The sequence below is a fragment of the Amblyomma americanum genome, chromosome 5 (assembly GCF_052857255.1).
Source record: "Amblyomma americanum isolate KBUSLIRL-KWMA chromosome 5, ASM5285725v1, whole genome shotgun sequence".
NCBI classification, from domain to species: Eukaryota; Metazoa; Arthropoda; class Arachnida; order Ixodida; family Ixodidae; genus Amblyomma; species Amblyomma americanum.
Window position 1 is genome coordinate 188,321,352 of NC_135501.1, and position 14,428 is coordinate 188,335,779.

The window sequence follows — 14,428 nt, forward strand, 5'->3', positions numbered from 1 at the left end:
ATTATGGCGATATGTCGATACTGATATGAAGGATATGCAATGAGCACACTTGCAGCTGCTGACATGCTCTGAAAGAGTGCAGCTTTGCAGAATTTACCCTCCCCTCTTCTCACTGGGATGCGGGCCCACCCCTGCCACTGTGCTGTCCACGCTGCCACTTACAGAAGCGAGCGCCAAACCATTCTCAGTCGTGCTGTGGCTATCACTTATCGTTGTCATGCAAACTGGCTTTGCCCCTGACTTAGACAAGCCACAGGTAACTTTTGATTTGTTCCAAGCGGCGCAGCTGCCAAAGCGGCGTAGCCGGGCGAGCGGCTGAAATCCGGCTCCATCTTGCTACCAGTGCTTCAAAAGAGAGAGCACTCCCCAGTGCTTCTTGCATCACGGCAAAGCTCGGAGGAGCTCAATCAACGATAAGTTCGACATTACACAGAATAGCAAGCTTGGTAAGAAGAAATCTGCAAGAAGAAACCTTCCACTAACAACAGAATATACAGCATGTCGAGGACAAGCATCCCTCATATGCTCATGAGGAGCATTGTATCCCTCATATGCTCTAATATTGAAGGCAGCAGATGGACCAGGCAAGAGTGAAAAGAGCTCAAGATATGCACAGTTCGCTCTGCCCTCAGTTAACTCCATCAAAATCAACAAAATCACTGCACTGCAGCAGAAAGGCGCTAGAAACTGTCACCTTTATGGCAAAGCTGAGAAATCTCCAGCATGGTCAGACAGTGAGGCAGCCACCTCTATCACTGGTAAAGCATCATGCTGTACAGACAATGACGACACCAACAAGGAAGCTGATGGTGGTCCAGACACTAAAGCTGAAGAAACTACTTGCTCACAAGGTGTGTTGCGGCTGGTTCTCACAAAACAGGAAAACAGGGCCTAATGGAGAAGTAGTTCTGATTTGGTTTAGGTCCCTTTGAAGCTGCATTGGTACCATATAAACTTTTGTAAGGGCCGCACCCGTGTATGGGCCGCACCCCGTTTTCTCAATGGAAACATTTAAAAACAAACAATATCCATGTAAGGGACGCATCCACGCTTTCCATGACCTATGCTGGAATAGCCTTCAAAATGCACCTGCCGTGGCCTCCACGACCAGCTCCAGCTCCAAGCAACGGTGCGCTTGACTGTGGAGGCGAGGGATGTGCACAGGAGCTTCCAGGTGCCACCCACGGATGGCGCCTGAGGTCGTGGCTCATAATCATCATCATCATCAACAACAACTTTTTCCTTCATTGCAAGCTCCTGCGATCTATATCAGCATCAGTATCACCAGCTCCAGCCCTTTTTGGCTGCATAAGGTATGGGAGTTGTGGTCGCATGTTAGTTCAGCTTGGTTGTGGCTTTCGCACGCTGCCGCCAAGCGTTGCAGTTTTAGCATGATGGGCAAGCACCTTAATAGCTACACGGCTGGGAGTTTGCTGTCGAACACAGCAAGCATGCGCTGGGCAGGAAATTCGACATGGCCGAGAAGTGCGTCCTACGATGGTGCAACTAAAAGGATGCATTGAGGAACACAAGCTGCAAAAAGTGTGTTTTCCGAGGCAAGCTGGGCAAGTTCCCGAACTGGAAACAGAGTTGCTCTGCTAAGTGATGGAAGCACGGAACAACGGCTATGCGTTGAAAGCAGAAAATGCTGCGCGACTTCTTGTAAGATGAGTGTACACTAGAAAACTCCGCGAGCAATGAGTAACGTGGAATAAATGCCGCTTGTTACTTGATTGGTGTGTTTTTACTTTTAAAATTTTTTTTTCGCACATCACGTGTTTGGGCCACACCCCGAAAATTGGCCCTCAAATCTGGAAAAAAAATGTGCAGCCCTCACACGCATTTATACGGTGGTTATTGTGAGACCATCTCAGTGGGAAATGAAAATATGGGACTTTTGTGGTCTTCAGTGAATAAAATCTTCTGTGTGTGTCTTCTTTCCTGGAATACCTGTATCATGCAAGTGGATATTTTTAAGGTGTTTATGCTTAAGACATGCTGCCACTGAGTCCATTGTTTTTCCATGGTGCCGCACGATACGCTCTAATCAAGTCTTACTGCGCACCGATCCAATCTGGAATGGTATACATGCTTGTTTGAGGCAGTGCAATACCGTAAACTTTTGAAAGGTATTGAATGCAAAGCACAACAGGCCATTATAACATGCCTGATCATTTCCACCACATTAACACGGTTTGGGATTCGGCATCCATAAGCTTCACATTCTCTGCTACACTTTCTAATGGACCTTTCTTTTGCAGGTCACGGCACACCTAGGTACCTTAAACTGAGAGAAAAAAAAACGTCCGAGACATTTGGTTTTGTTTTTAGAAACATATTACAGTCGAGCCCACATATAACAGCCCCACTTAAGACAAACTTTCACTTATAACGAACGAGACCTCTGTGACCGTCAAAATATACATTATTTCAATGGCACAAAATCACACGTATAACGAACGTCATTAAGTCCTGCTGATCGGTTACAGCGAACAGACGGCGTAAACCCGGCGCCGCGATGCGAGAAAACCTGACTCCAACCCCTTTGTACGCCCAGCGCGCGGTATGTTTTCCTGAACCTCATCGCAGGCGAACTACCCGCCCTGTTTCGTGCCGCTCTCAAGCAAGCTACCGTTATATGGTTATAACCTGTCGTACAGGTTAGGCGGAAAGGTTGTTGAGCAATGACTACAGGGTTTAATGTGTGCGGACGATATTGCACTGTTAGCATATAGCCAGGAAGATTAGCAAACTCTGGTTAATTGCTGTGGAGAGGAAGGAGACAGTCTGGGTTTCAGTTTTAGCGCAGCTAAGTCCGGTGTGATGATTTTCAATGATACAACTGATCAGGAGCTTACAATACAAGGCCATGAAATATCCCGAGTGGGGAAATACAAATATCTCGGGGTATGAGTAAACGAAGGGCAGATGTACATGGAAAAGCACGAGCAGTCTCTCATAGCAAAAGGGCGAAGAGATGCCGGGACAATGAAACATAGGGCATTGTGGGGGTACACCACAGGTATGAAGTACTGAGAGGTATTTGGAAAGGGATAATGGTGCCGGGGCTTGCATTCGGGAATGTGGTTCTGTGCTTTAAGGGCAGAAATTAAGTTGCGATTAGAAGTAAATAAGAGCTGTTGGAAGATTAGCATTAGGTGCCCACGGGAAAACCACAAACAAGGCAGTACAAGGGGATATGGGCTGGGCATCGTTCGAAGCATGGGAAGCTCAGAGTAAAGTACTATACGAAGAACGCCTGAGGAAATTGGACGATAGCAGGTGGGCAGTGAAGGTATCTAAATACCTATGCAGAAAGAGCATTTACTCAAATTGGCGGAAAAGAACTAGGAAGCTAACCAGTAAGTATGCCAGACACGAGGGCGGAGAAAGAAAGAGCATTAAACGACAGGTTAAAAACGCGGAAGGTAAAAGTCACGATATTGATTTTCCCTCTCTCTCTTGTGCGATGTTGTTGCATCCAGATGTTGACGTGGAGTGGTAGAGGGGGGTCTGGGGGGACGTACTTCGGGACTGGTGAGTTTGAGACACTTGGAAAGGCTTTCCTCAAAATTACTTATTTATTACAGTATTTACAACTTATTTACATATGCCGACAGATTTCGGCCTCTCCACTTTAACTAAAAAAAAGACAAAACTCCAACACTCTCGCGACTCCGGACCACTGTCGGCCACCACACGGCCAACCCGCCCGGCCGCCACTCAAGCAACTCGCTTCTCCAACTCTGCGACCCCGGGACCACCACCGGCCGCACACGACCGATCTGTCCGGCTGCCACCAACCAACCTTCCGCGCTCTCCTTAGCGCGCACCCATCTCCTTGTCCTCCCGCCAAAACTACACCCTCAGCCAATAGGCGACTTTCCCGCCACATTTCGGACGCAACATATCACAACACAAAAGAAAAGCACACGATATAAAACACACGCCTTGCAACACAAAAGAAAAGCACAAAATATCGAACACACGGCTCGCTGCAAGCTGCCGTGGCTAACTAGAAAAATGCCACAACGAGCGGAGAGAAACCATTTACGACACATGCGTCCTGTTAGCCGCTCTGGCCTAGGGTGCCCGGGTGCCCGCTCGCCTCAGGCGATGACCCATCGAGCAAGCTGCTGTGGCTAACTAGAAACATGCCACAACGAGCGGAAGAAAAACCATTTACGACACATGCGTCTGATGGGACCATTCCCCCTCGCTTAGGCCGAGGCTCCCGACACTCGCGCGCGACTCCGCCCTGAGAGCCTCTCCCTTTTGTCGGCGAGTTCCCCTGCTCCCCTTTGGCGGCCCTCCTCCCGCCTTACCACGACGTACGCCAGCTGCGTCGTGACACCTCCCCTCTTCTTCTCCATTCTTTCCCCCCATTTTTTTTTTGCCAGTTCGAAAAAAAAAAATCAAGCTTTCCCCCTAGGCTGGCTGAGTACACCACACCTCTCTCCAGTGCGAGAATGCACTAAATCTTCCCCTCGAGATTCACTCCGAAAAAGAATACTGGCATGCAAGTACATGAAAGCAAGATACACTGCTACACACCACACTGTACGCCACAGGATCGCATATTTAAAGTGAAGGCAGAGTATACAAGAAGCATGCATAAAAATAAACAGAAAATCAACAACAGTCCACCGAGGCGAGCCTCGAATATTGCTGCTCTCATGCTCCGTGCTCAGGGGTTCCTTCTGCTTGACCATTTCGATTTTCATATTGGGTACAGGTTCGCCCCTTTGCGTGCTTGCCTCGCTCACTCCCCCAGTCGTGCTATCATCCATCTCTAGTGACAGTAGCTTACTATTTCCCCTCGTGAGCACAAAGCAACAAAATCTGAGAGCAGCGCTGTTCGCTCACCGTTTTCTTTCGCCGTCTTGTCTTCAAAGATCGTCAATCAGGCCAAGTTCCAGAGTTCTCTCACAATCACTTTCGTTAACATGCCACCATTCCTGGCACGAATCGCCACCACACTGTCAAGTCCCGCTGCAATTGAGTCCGTCCTCCCTTGCTCTGTTCGGGTCCACGATTGTTCTCCACACCTACATTGGTGTCGAAGTTGCGAAGATCAGTGAAGAACCGTCTGCTGTCTCTTGTTCTTGTGCTGGTGTTCTTCTTTCTTGCTGTTCGTTTTTCCACTCTTCTTCGCCCCCCAAGGGCAAACGTTGCTGGTGAGCTGACTAGCTCGACGTCTTCTCAACTTGCGTTGCCTCTGTCTTCCTCGTTCCCGTCGCAAAGCAGCGGTCCCTTAATCCTGTTGGCTGCGCCAGTCACGATATTGCTTTTCCCTCTCTCTCTTGTGCGATGTTGTTGCATCCAGATGTTAATGTGGAGTGGTAGAGGGCGGGTCTCGTGAGTGACCCGGGGGACGTACTTCGCGACTGGTGAGTTTGAGACAGGCGTGCAGGTCTTCCGACGTTGGCACTTGGAAAGGCTTTCCTCAAAATTACTTATTTATTACAGTATTTACAACTTATTTACATATGCCGACAGATTTCGGCCTCTCCACTTTAACTAAAAAAAAGACAAAACTCCAACACTCTCGCGACTCCGGACCACTGTCGGCCACCACACGGCCAACCCGCACGGCCGCCGCTCAAGCAACTCGCTTTTCCAACTCTGCGACCCCGGGACCACCACCGGCCGCACACGACCGATCTGTCCGGCTGCCACCAACCAACCTTCCGCGCTCTCCTTAGCGCGCACCCATCTCCTTGTCCTCCCGCCAAAACTACACTCTTAGCCAATAGGCGACTTTCCCGCCACATTTCGGACGCAACATATCACAACACAAAAGAAAAGCACACAATATAAAACACACGCCTTGCAACACAAAAGAAAAGCACAAAAAATCGAACACACGGCTCGCTGCAAGCTGCCGTGGCTAACTAGAAAAATGCCACAACGAGCGGAGAGAAACCATTTACGACACATGCGTCCTGTTAGCCGCTCTGGCCTAGGGTGCCCGGGTGCCCGCTCGCCTCCGGCACTGACCCATCGAGCAAGCTGCTGTGGCTAACTAGAAACATGCCACAACGAGCGGAAGAAAAACCATTTACGACACATGCGTCTGATGGGACCATTCCCCCTCGCTTAGGCCGAGGCTCCCGACACTCGCGCGCGACTCCGCCCTGAGAGCCTCTCCCTTTTGTCGGCGAGTTCTCCTGCTCCCCTTCGGCGGCCCTCCTCCCGCCTTACCACGAGGTACGCCAGCTGCGTCGTGACAGTAAAAATTGGATAGATTCAATGGAAAAGAAGCATAGTGTGGAACTATATCGATACTGAAAACAGCAGATCAGGGAGGAAGCGTTTTATGATAACTCAAGAGGCAGTGCCCTACTCTTTGAAGCTAGGTCAGGATGTCTTAGAACGCACAGCTATAAAAATAAATTTAACAAAGAAGATGACACATGTGCTGTGTATGGTAAATCTGCAGAAACAATAGAACACCTCATACTAAAATGTGACGGCATCTATCCCAATATCGATGCAGGCACAGTCACTCTTCCTGAGGCCCTAGGGTTTAGAGATAACAATAGTCATGTAAATAAATCTGCAGTAGAAATTAGTAAAAAGCGATTGTGAGATTGGTAGCTCAAAAGCAGAGAGGTGACAAAATGTTAAAAGTGTAGGAAGACGTATTTAAAGAAAATGGCAAACTTTAATAACTTAATACACAGTTAAACGAAAATAAAGGTAAAAAAAGCTGAGCATGGTGGCAACTGCCATCACCCCATTTCAAAGGGGACACTCCTACCTTCCATCTATCCATCCCTTTCTCTGCCGAAGCGCCTTCCAAGATCGACCTCCTGCCCCTCTCCTCATTCTTTTGCAAATCCGTGCGTGGCCTCCGCGATCAACCGCTTCGCCCGCTCCGATCTCGGAGGCCATCCTCCGTGAAGTAAGCCCTCCGCGGGAGCCAAGAGGTGGCTACATTGATGCCCACGGACGCCCCTCATTGATGCCCACGGACGCCCCTCATTGGTCTCTCTGCTGGCACTGTGTGTCTGTATACCTTTGGCTTGATTGCCACATGTGCAAGTTGCAAGTCTACCTTGTTGCGCACTTCTGCCACTCTTGTTGCGGTGTGGACGTTTCGTTGGCTTCGTTCAAATCTCAGGCCCTGGTTGTAATTCAGGATGGAAGACGGGAACACCGTGCCCATTTCCATTGTATTCAGCGGTAGAAGTGATGAAAGCGGCCTGGGCAGAAATGAACAGCCACTTGCATGTGGAACTGCTTCCGCACGGCCGGCTTTGTCGACACAGTGTCTGATGCCGAGCCTGATGCTTCGGAAGATGACCAGCCCGGCGGCAATTTGTGGCAGCGCGTCGTCGACTCCGACATGGGGGTCATGACATTGGTTGGAATGATTTTATTCCTGTTGATGACGACGCCGACACCGCGGAACCGTGCACGAACGAGGGCATCGTTTCTGAAGTGTGGGAGGAATCAGATGAGGATGAAACTTCGGAGCCAGCACCCATAAGCACCGCTGTAGCAATGGGCTACACAGAGAGCCTCAGACAGCTTGTCTATGCCAAGGGCCTCGACAAAGAGCATGCTTCTGCTTTAAATGAACTGGAAACCTCCCTCATTGGATCTGCGCTGCAAAAACTGACGTCCAGCACGGACTTTTTCGCAAAGAAAAAATTTCGTGGCCTCGGCGGCGATGATCAGGGGATGGCATGGCGTAAGGGGTTCGATGAGGTAGTTGACGGGGGATGTCTGCTGAAGAATACGGTAGGGTCCCTGGTACTTGCCAACAAATCTGGAGAAAAGGCCGGGACCTGAGGAGGGTACCCAGAGCCAGACCAAAGAGTCAGGAAGGTAAGCGGGAGGAAGTGCAGGGGGATCACGGGTGCTTTTCTGCTGCTGCTGGGCGTGAGAAGTGAAGGACCAGGCAAGCTGTCGGCATTCTTCGGCATAAGTTGCGGCTTGAGAAAGAGTTGTAAATTCGGAAGCATCAGGGCGGTAAGGTAGAATGGTGTCCATTGTGCAAGAAGGCTCACAGCCGTACATTTGTATTTTGCCAAGCAACTGTCTTTAAAGCTGTGGTCCACTTATTACGAACTTCAGGATATAACGAACGGATGCCGCGTGACGCTCATGTTTGTTATAAGCGAGCTCGACTGTACCTGTGCACTCTATCACAGAAAAAGCCATAAGACTATTGGAGATCACTAAAAAATGCACCGGTGCACAGTCAATTTTGCATTTCACTTTCACTCTTCCTAAAGAACAGCTGGATTCAAGACACTCAAAAGATGCTGCAAGTTTCAGTGCTCCAGGCTGCCCATCAGCTCGGATACACTACTGAGATACCGTGTGATGGCAAGATCATGGGCCGCCGTGTGACCGGCTGACGACCCTTTGAGAAACAAGGGGTATTGTATTGACTTCTGTTGTGGCACAACTGTCAAACCAAGATATACAAAGCTCGAAAGAAATCACGAAATAGTTTGATACACTGACAATTTGATATGGAAAAATTTTCGCTAGATAAGCTTATCTGTAATCTGTAGGCAAGAATACATTGCATCAATGCTAGTGACACACTTCTCGTAGGACCGGGACTTGGACACTTCAGCGGCCGCAGTTGCGCAGTCCCATACTCTGGCCTCCTGCAAGCCCAGCCGCTTCCACTTCCCAGCTGTGCCGCCCATGACCCACCCTCCGTGCAGCCTCAGTCTGCCACCCTTTCCACCTGAAACTTTCGCGCACAACAGTGTCTACTGCCCGTCTTCCAAAATCCCCTGCCACCCAGACACTTCAGTTTTCAGCTGCGATTCTTTCTGCATCATTTCTCAGCAAACCGTTTTCTACGTGAGCAGTGTGCCCTTCGCCCGTACATACTGGGACACTCCCCTTCCGATTTCGCCCTACTGCCCTGTGGCCATTCCTCAGCCACCGTTCTTCAGCCTTGTCCGCCCTCCTGAGGCCTGAACGCAATGCCGGCGCCTCCGCTCGGATCACCGACTTTCGCTTCTCCCTGGGCATTATGTGCTCAACCAATTTCCCAGGCCCTCCACGGAACTTGTACATAACTCTCTTCATTTTTTTTTCCTTTATTGTGCACCGCGCTAGGGGGGGAGCAACTGTAAAGGCGCTGGTATTGCCAACGGCGCTAATGACGCAGATGAAGTTGGTAGCGCGACCTGGCTCGCGCAGTACAGAACACTTTCGGCAACCGGCCTGGCCAGCAACGTCGACAGCCCGCTCCGCCGGCTCACCAGCCGCAGCTACCTGGACATCCAATAAATGTGGATCACCTTCCACAAGTTTCATTAAAACATAAGTACATTTCGTTTTCACAGTGCCTTCCACAGTGAAGCACGCCAGGCGAGGACTGCCGCTAGGGTTTAGTCAACTGCATGACAGCAATATGGCATGAAAAATTGGAAGGGACACTTAATCTCTGCCTTAAGGGTATGACGCGATAGGGTAATGGGTCAATTCTCATATATGCAAAAGGTCATTCTCTACTTTACATTTAGAGATCCCTGGGAGTCCTCATATCCCTCCTGGCGCAGTGGTGCAGCGGTTAAGTGATGCGCCACTACCCTGCAATGGCAGGTGCTCCCAGAGGTGGGCTTGTGCATCCCAGGTTGTTCTTCCTGAGAGACGAATCATTAACTGCCATCTGTTACATTGGGAAGTTTGCTCACTATCCGGTGGGCAGGTTATGATGATGCCACAAGGTCACGTGACTTAGGCGGCCCACCTGCCTCCTAGGTTGCTCTCTGGGGACCACATGCCGGAGCCATGCTCAAGATTTTTTGCGCACAATGCCAAAGAGCCAACAATGCCGACGTCAACAACGCCAGCAACATCAACGCCAGATTTTCTGGAAAACGGGGTATTTAACGCTGCCGTGTTAAAATGTGTACAAGAGACCAAAGGCCACCATAAAGCACACCCCACGTTCACCTCATCATGTGGTTTCATAGTGCTAGCACTGCCAAAAGCAAGCAGCCAAACAGCCAACCCGTTCCATTACACACATCAAATGCTCCGCTGAATGAGAGTTCGATAACGCGAAAAATAGCACTTTACTTTTGGGTGAGATTTTCAAGATGATGGTCTGACTGTTCAACATAAACAATAATTTGGTATCATCATCATCAGCAGCCTTACTACACCCACTGCAGGGCAAAGGCCTCTCCCATGTCTCTCCAATTAACCCTATCCTTTGCCAGCTGCCTCCACCCTTTGCCTGCAAACTTCTCAATCTTATCCGCCCATCTAACGTTCTGCCGCCCCCTGCTACGCTTACTTTCTCTTGGAACCCACTCCGTTGCCCTTAAAGACCAGCGGTTATCTTGCCTTCGCATTACATGTCCTGCCCAAGCCCATTTCTTTCTCTTGATTTCGACTAGGATGTCATTAACCCGTGTTTGTTCCCTCACCCACTCTGCCCGCTTCCGATCTCTTAACGTTACACCGATCATTTTTCTTTCCATGGCTCGCTGCGTTGTCCTTAACTTAAGCTGAACTCTTTTCGTTAGCCTCCACGTTTCTGCCCCGTAGGTGAGTACCGGTAAGATTATGCTGTTGTACACTTTCCTCTTGAGAGAAATTGGTAAACTGCCACTCATGATCTGCGAGAATTTGCCATATGCGCTCCACCCCATTCTTATCCTTCTAGTTATCTCCCTCTCATGATCCGGATCAGCTGTCACTACCTGCCCTAAGTAGACGTATTCCGGCACAATTTCTAGGCTCTCGCTGCCAATTGTGAACTGTTGTTCCCTTGCTAGGCTGTTGAACATTACCTTGGTTTTCTGCATGTTAATTTTTAGACCCATCGATCTGCTCTGCCTGTCTAACTCGTTGATCATGATTTGCAGTTCACCTCCTGAGTGACTCAGCAAGGCAATGTCATCAGCAAATCTCAGATTATTTAGGTATTCTCCATTTATTCTTATTCCCAACTGTTCCCAATTCAGGCCTCGAAATACCTCCTGCAAACATGCGGTGAACAGCATTGGCGAGATCGTGTCTCCTTGCCTGACGCCCTTCCTTATTGGAATTTTATTGCTGACTTTATGGAGGACTATAGTAGCTGTGCAGTTGCTATATATATCTTCCAGTATTTTGACATAAGGCTCTTCTACCCCCTGATTACGCAATGCCTGTATGACGGCTGAGGTTTCCACTGAGTCGAATGCTTTCTCGTAATCAATGAAAGCTATATATAGAGGTTGGTTATATTCTGCGCATTTCTCTATCACCTGATTGATAGTGTGAATATGATCTATTGTGGAATATCCTTTACGAAAGCCTGCCTGATCATTTGGTTGATTAAAGTCTAACGTTGCCCTGACTCTATTAGCGATTACCTTAGTAAATACTTTGTAGGCAACGGATAGTAAGCTGATCGGCCTGTAATTTTTCAAGTCCTTGGCGTCTCCCTTCTTATGAATTAAGATAATGTTTGCATTCTTCCAAGCTTCTGGTACAGTCGAGGTCATAAGGCATTGCGTATACAGGGTGGCTAGTTTTTCTAGCACGATCTCCCCTCCATCCTTCAACAGATCTGCTGTTACCTGATCCTCCCCAGCTGCTTTTCCCCTTTTCATTGCTTCTAAGGCTTTCTTTACTTCATCTTTCGTTACTGGCGGGATGACGCATTGCTGTGCACTGCTGTCTTTCTCATTAGCGCTCTGATTACATTGGCTACTGTAACTATCTTATCCATATTGCTAATGACATTGCCCTGCTTGTCTCTTATTGCATACATCTGGTTTTTACCTATGCCTAGTTTCCTCTTCACTGTTTTTAGGCTACCTCCGTTCTTTATAGCATGCTCGATTCTCTCCATATTAAACTTCCTTATGTCGGCTACCTTGCGCTTATTTATTAACTTTGATAGCTCCGTTAGTTCTATTCTATCGGTAGTGTTAAATGCCTTCATGTTTTGGCGCTTCTTAATCAGATCTTTCGTCACCTGAGATAGCTTCCCGGTATCTTTTCGAACTGTCCTACCACCTACTTCTACTGCGCACTCCGTAATTATTGATGTCAGGTTATCGTGCATTGAATGAACATCAAGATCATCTTCCTCAGTTAAAGCCGAGCATCTGTTTTGCAGCGCTATCCTAAACTCCTGTGCTTTCCCTCTTACGGCTAACTCGTTAATGGTCTTCTTCTTCGCTAGCTTCTTCCGTTCCCTCTTCAAGTCTAAGCCAATTCTAGACCTTACCATTCTATGGTCGCTGCAACGCACCCTTCCGAGGACGGCCACATCCTGAATGATGCCAGGTTTAGCGCATAGTATGAAGTCGATTTCATTTTTAATCTCACCATTGGGGATCTTCCAGGTCCACTTCCTGTTTTCTCATTTGCGGAAGAAGGTATTCATGATCCGAAAATTATTCCTATCCGCGAATTCAACTAATAACTCTCCTCTGCTATTTCTAGAGCCTATCCCATAGTCACCCACCGCGTGGTCGTCAGCCTGCTTCTTGCCAACCTTCGCATTGAAGTCGCCCATCAGTACAGTGTACTGGGATTTTACTTTATTCATTGCTGATTCTACGTCCTCATAGAAACTTTCAACGGTCTGGTCATCATGGCTGGATGTGGGTGCGTAGGCCTCCACCACTTTCAGCTTGTGCCTCCTATTCAGCCTAATTGCTATAGCTGCTACCCTCTCGTTAATACTGTAGAACTCCTCTACGTTGCCAGCTATATCCTTATTAATGAGGAATCCCACACCTAGTTCTCGTCTATCCTCTAACCCGCGATAGCACAGTATGTGTCCGTCCTTTAGTACTGTATACGCCTCACCTGTCCTCCTAACTTCACTAAGCCCTATCACATCCCATTTAATTCCCGCTAGTTCCTCGAACAGCACTGCTAGGCTAGCCTCACTAGCTAAAGTTCTAGCGTTAAACGTTGCCAGGTTCAGATTCCAATGGCGGCCTGTCCGGAGCCAGAGATTCTTAGCACCCTCCGCTGCGTCACAGGTCTGACCGCCGCCGTGGTCAGTTGCTCTGCAGCCGCTGGGGACTGAGGGCCGAGGGTTACTTGGTTTGTTCATAGAAGGTTGTGGCCAAGTACTACACCAGGGTGGCCAAATCCTGCTCTGGTGAGAGAGTGCGTTGTCGGTTCTGGTCACCGAGATAAGGCCGCACTCCAGGCCTGGTTATGCAATTCCATCGACACGCGGATTTTTTTTTTTTTTAAACCCGGTGGAGAATTGCGCGGCACCAGGATTTGAACCCCGGTCCTCTTGCACGCGAGGCGGATGTTCTACCTCTACGCCATCGCTGCTTCCCCGAGTATTTGGTATACCCGAGTTCAATATATCAGGGCTTGAATGTAGAATAAGGAATCTCATGAGCTTTGAGCTATGCAGGCGGCTCAAAGGTACATCGGCCCCAGCTCTGCAACTGTACCTATCCTGTGCACAGGTGCACCTGTGCAGGAGCCAAATATCGTGAACTGGCATTCTCTTACACAGCTAGTGCTGTGATTCTGTGAAAGCATGAGGCATCTGTGGCTTCAATATATTGGTCACTGAGGAGTTAATACCGCAGGGCTCGGGCATCAAGTAAAAAAGTAAAAAGTCGGTCACTTTTTTTTCAGACTGTCTTCACTTCTACGACGAGAAGTAAATGCACTGAAGTGGACTGAATGGAATTCAGGACATGCAGCCTACTATGGCTATGCTATTTGCTACAGGAAATGGCTATACGAGGATGTAAAAAATTCCATCAAGGGACTTGCCTTGAAACGCTTCCCCAACTGCGGGGGCCAACGCAGCAGCTCGGTCGGGGTCCAAGGCCCGCTGGACTGCCTCACGCTTGTTGCTGAGCAGGTTTACTCGTCGGCCCACATCCTCCTTGAGCGATGGGTGTAGTGCCGCCAGCCCTTCGGCCTCCTCCAGGAAGAGCGACAGCGATGGCTGACGCCGCCGCAACTCACCGCCCACCAACTGCACGCCAACACAAGCACTGTGTTACCGCCAAAAAGAGCCCCTTCCTGTCATGGTGTTTTCCATGCTGCCACAGTAATGAAAAGAGGACACAATTGGCTACCTCAAACTAAATATAGAGAAAAACAATTTCAGTCATGGGCTGCAACCATGTTAAGGACATTGGGCCACTATATAACACAAGAATTTCCTGGCCACTGCAGTGGCTTAGTGGTTATGGTGCTCAGCTGCTGACCTGAAAGGCGCATGTTTGATCCCAGCAGTGGCTAGAGAGGCCCGTGTACTGTGTGCTGTCAGGGCATGTTAAAGAACCCCAGGAGGTAGAAGCTATGCGGAGCCCTCCACTACGGCATCCCTCACAGCCCGAGTCATTTTTGGACATTAAACCCCACAAATCGAACCATACGAAACCAGAATTTCCCCCTCTTCAGTTCCTATTTTCTCAATGTTTCCAGAGGTGTCACATGTTTTTACTGTAAC

General features: G+C 49.0%; 1 protein-coding gene across 3 annotated transcripts in view; it reads right to left on the reverse strand.

Moving 5' to 3' along the window:
* The window catches only part of klar (klarsicht), a 387,661-nt gene that overhangs the window by 177,230 nt on the left and 196,003 nt on the right, over nt 1-14,428 (reverse strand). For all 3 annotated transcript variants that reach the window (XR_013315018.1, XM_077666163.1, XM_077666161.1), the window contains one exon: nt 13,741-13,948. Coding sequence is in view for 2 of the 3 variants with exons in the window: in XM_077666163.1 (XP_077522289.1) it covers nt 13,741-13,948 (208 nt within the window). In the remaining variant the exon portion in view is untranslated. The remainder of the gene's footprint in view (nt 1-13,740; nt 13,949-14,428) is intronic.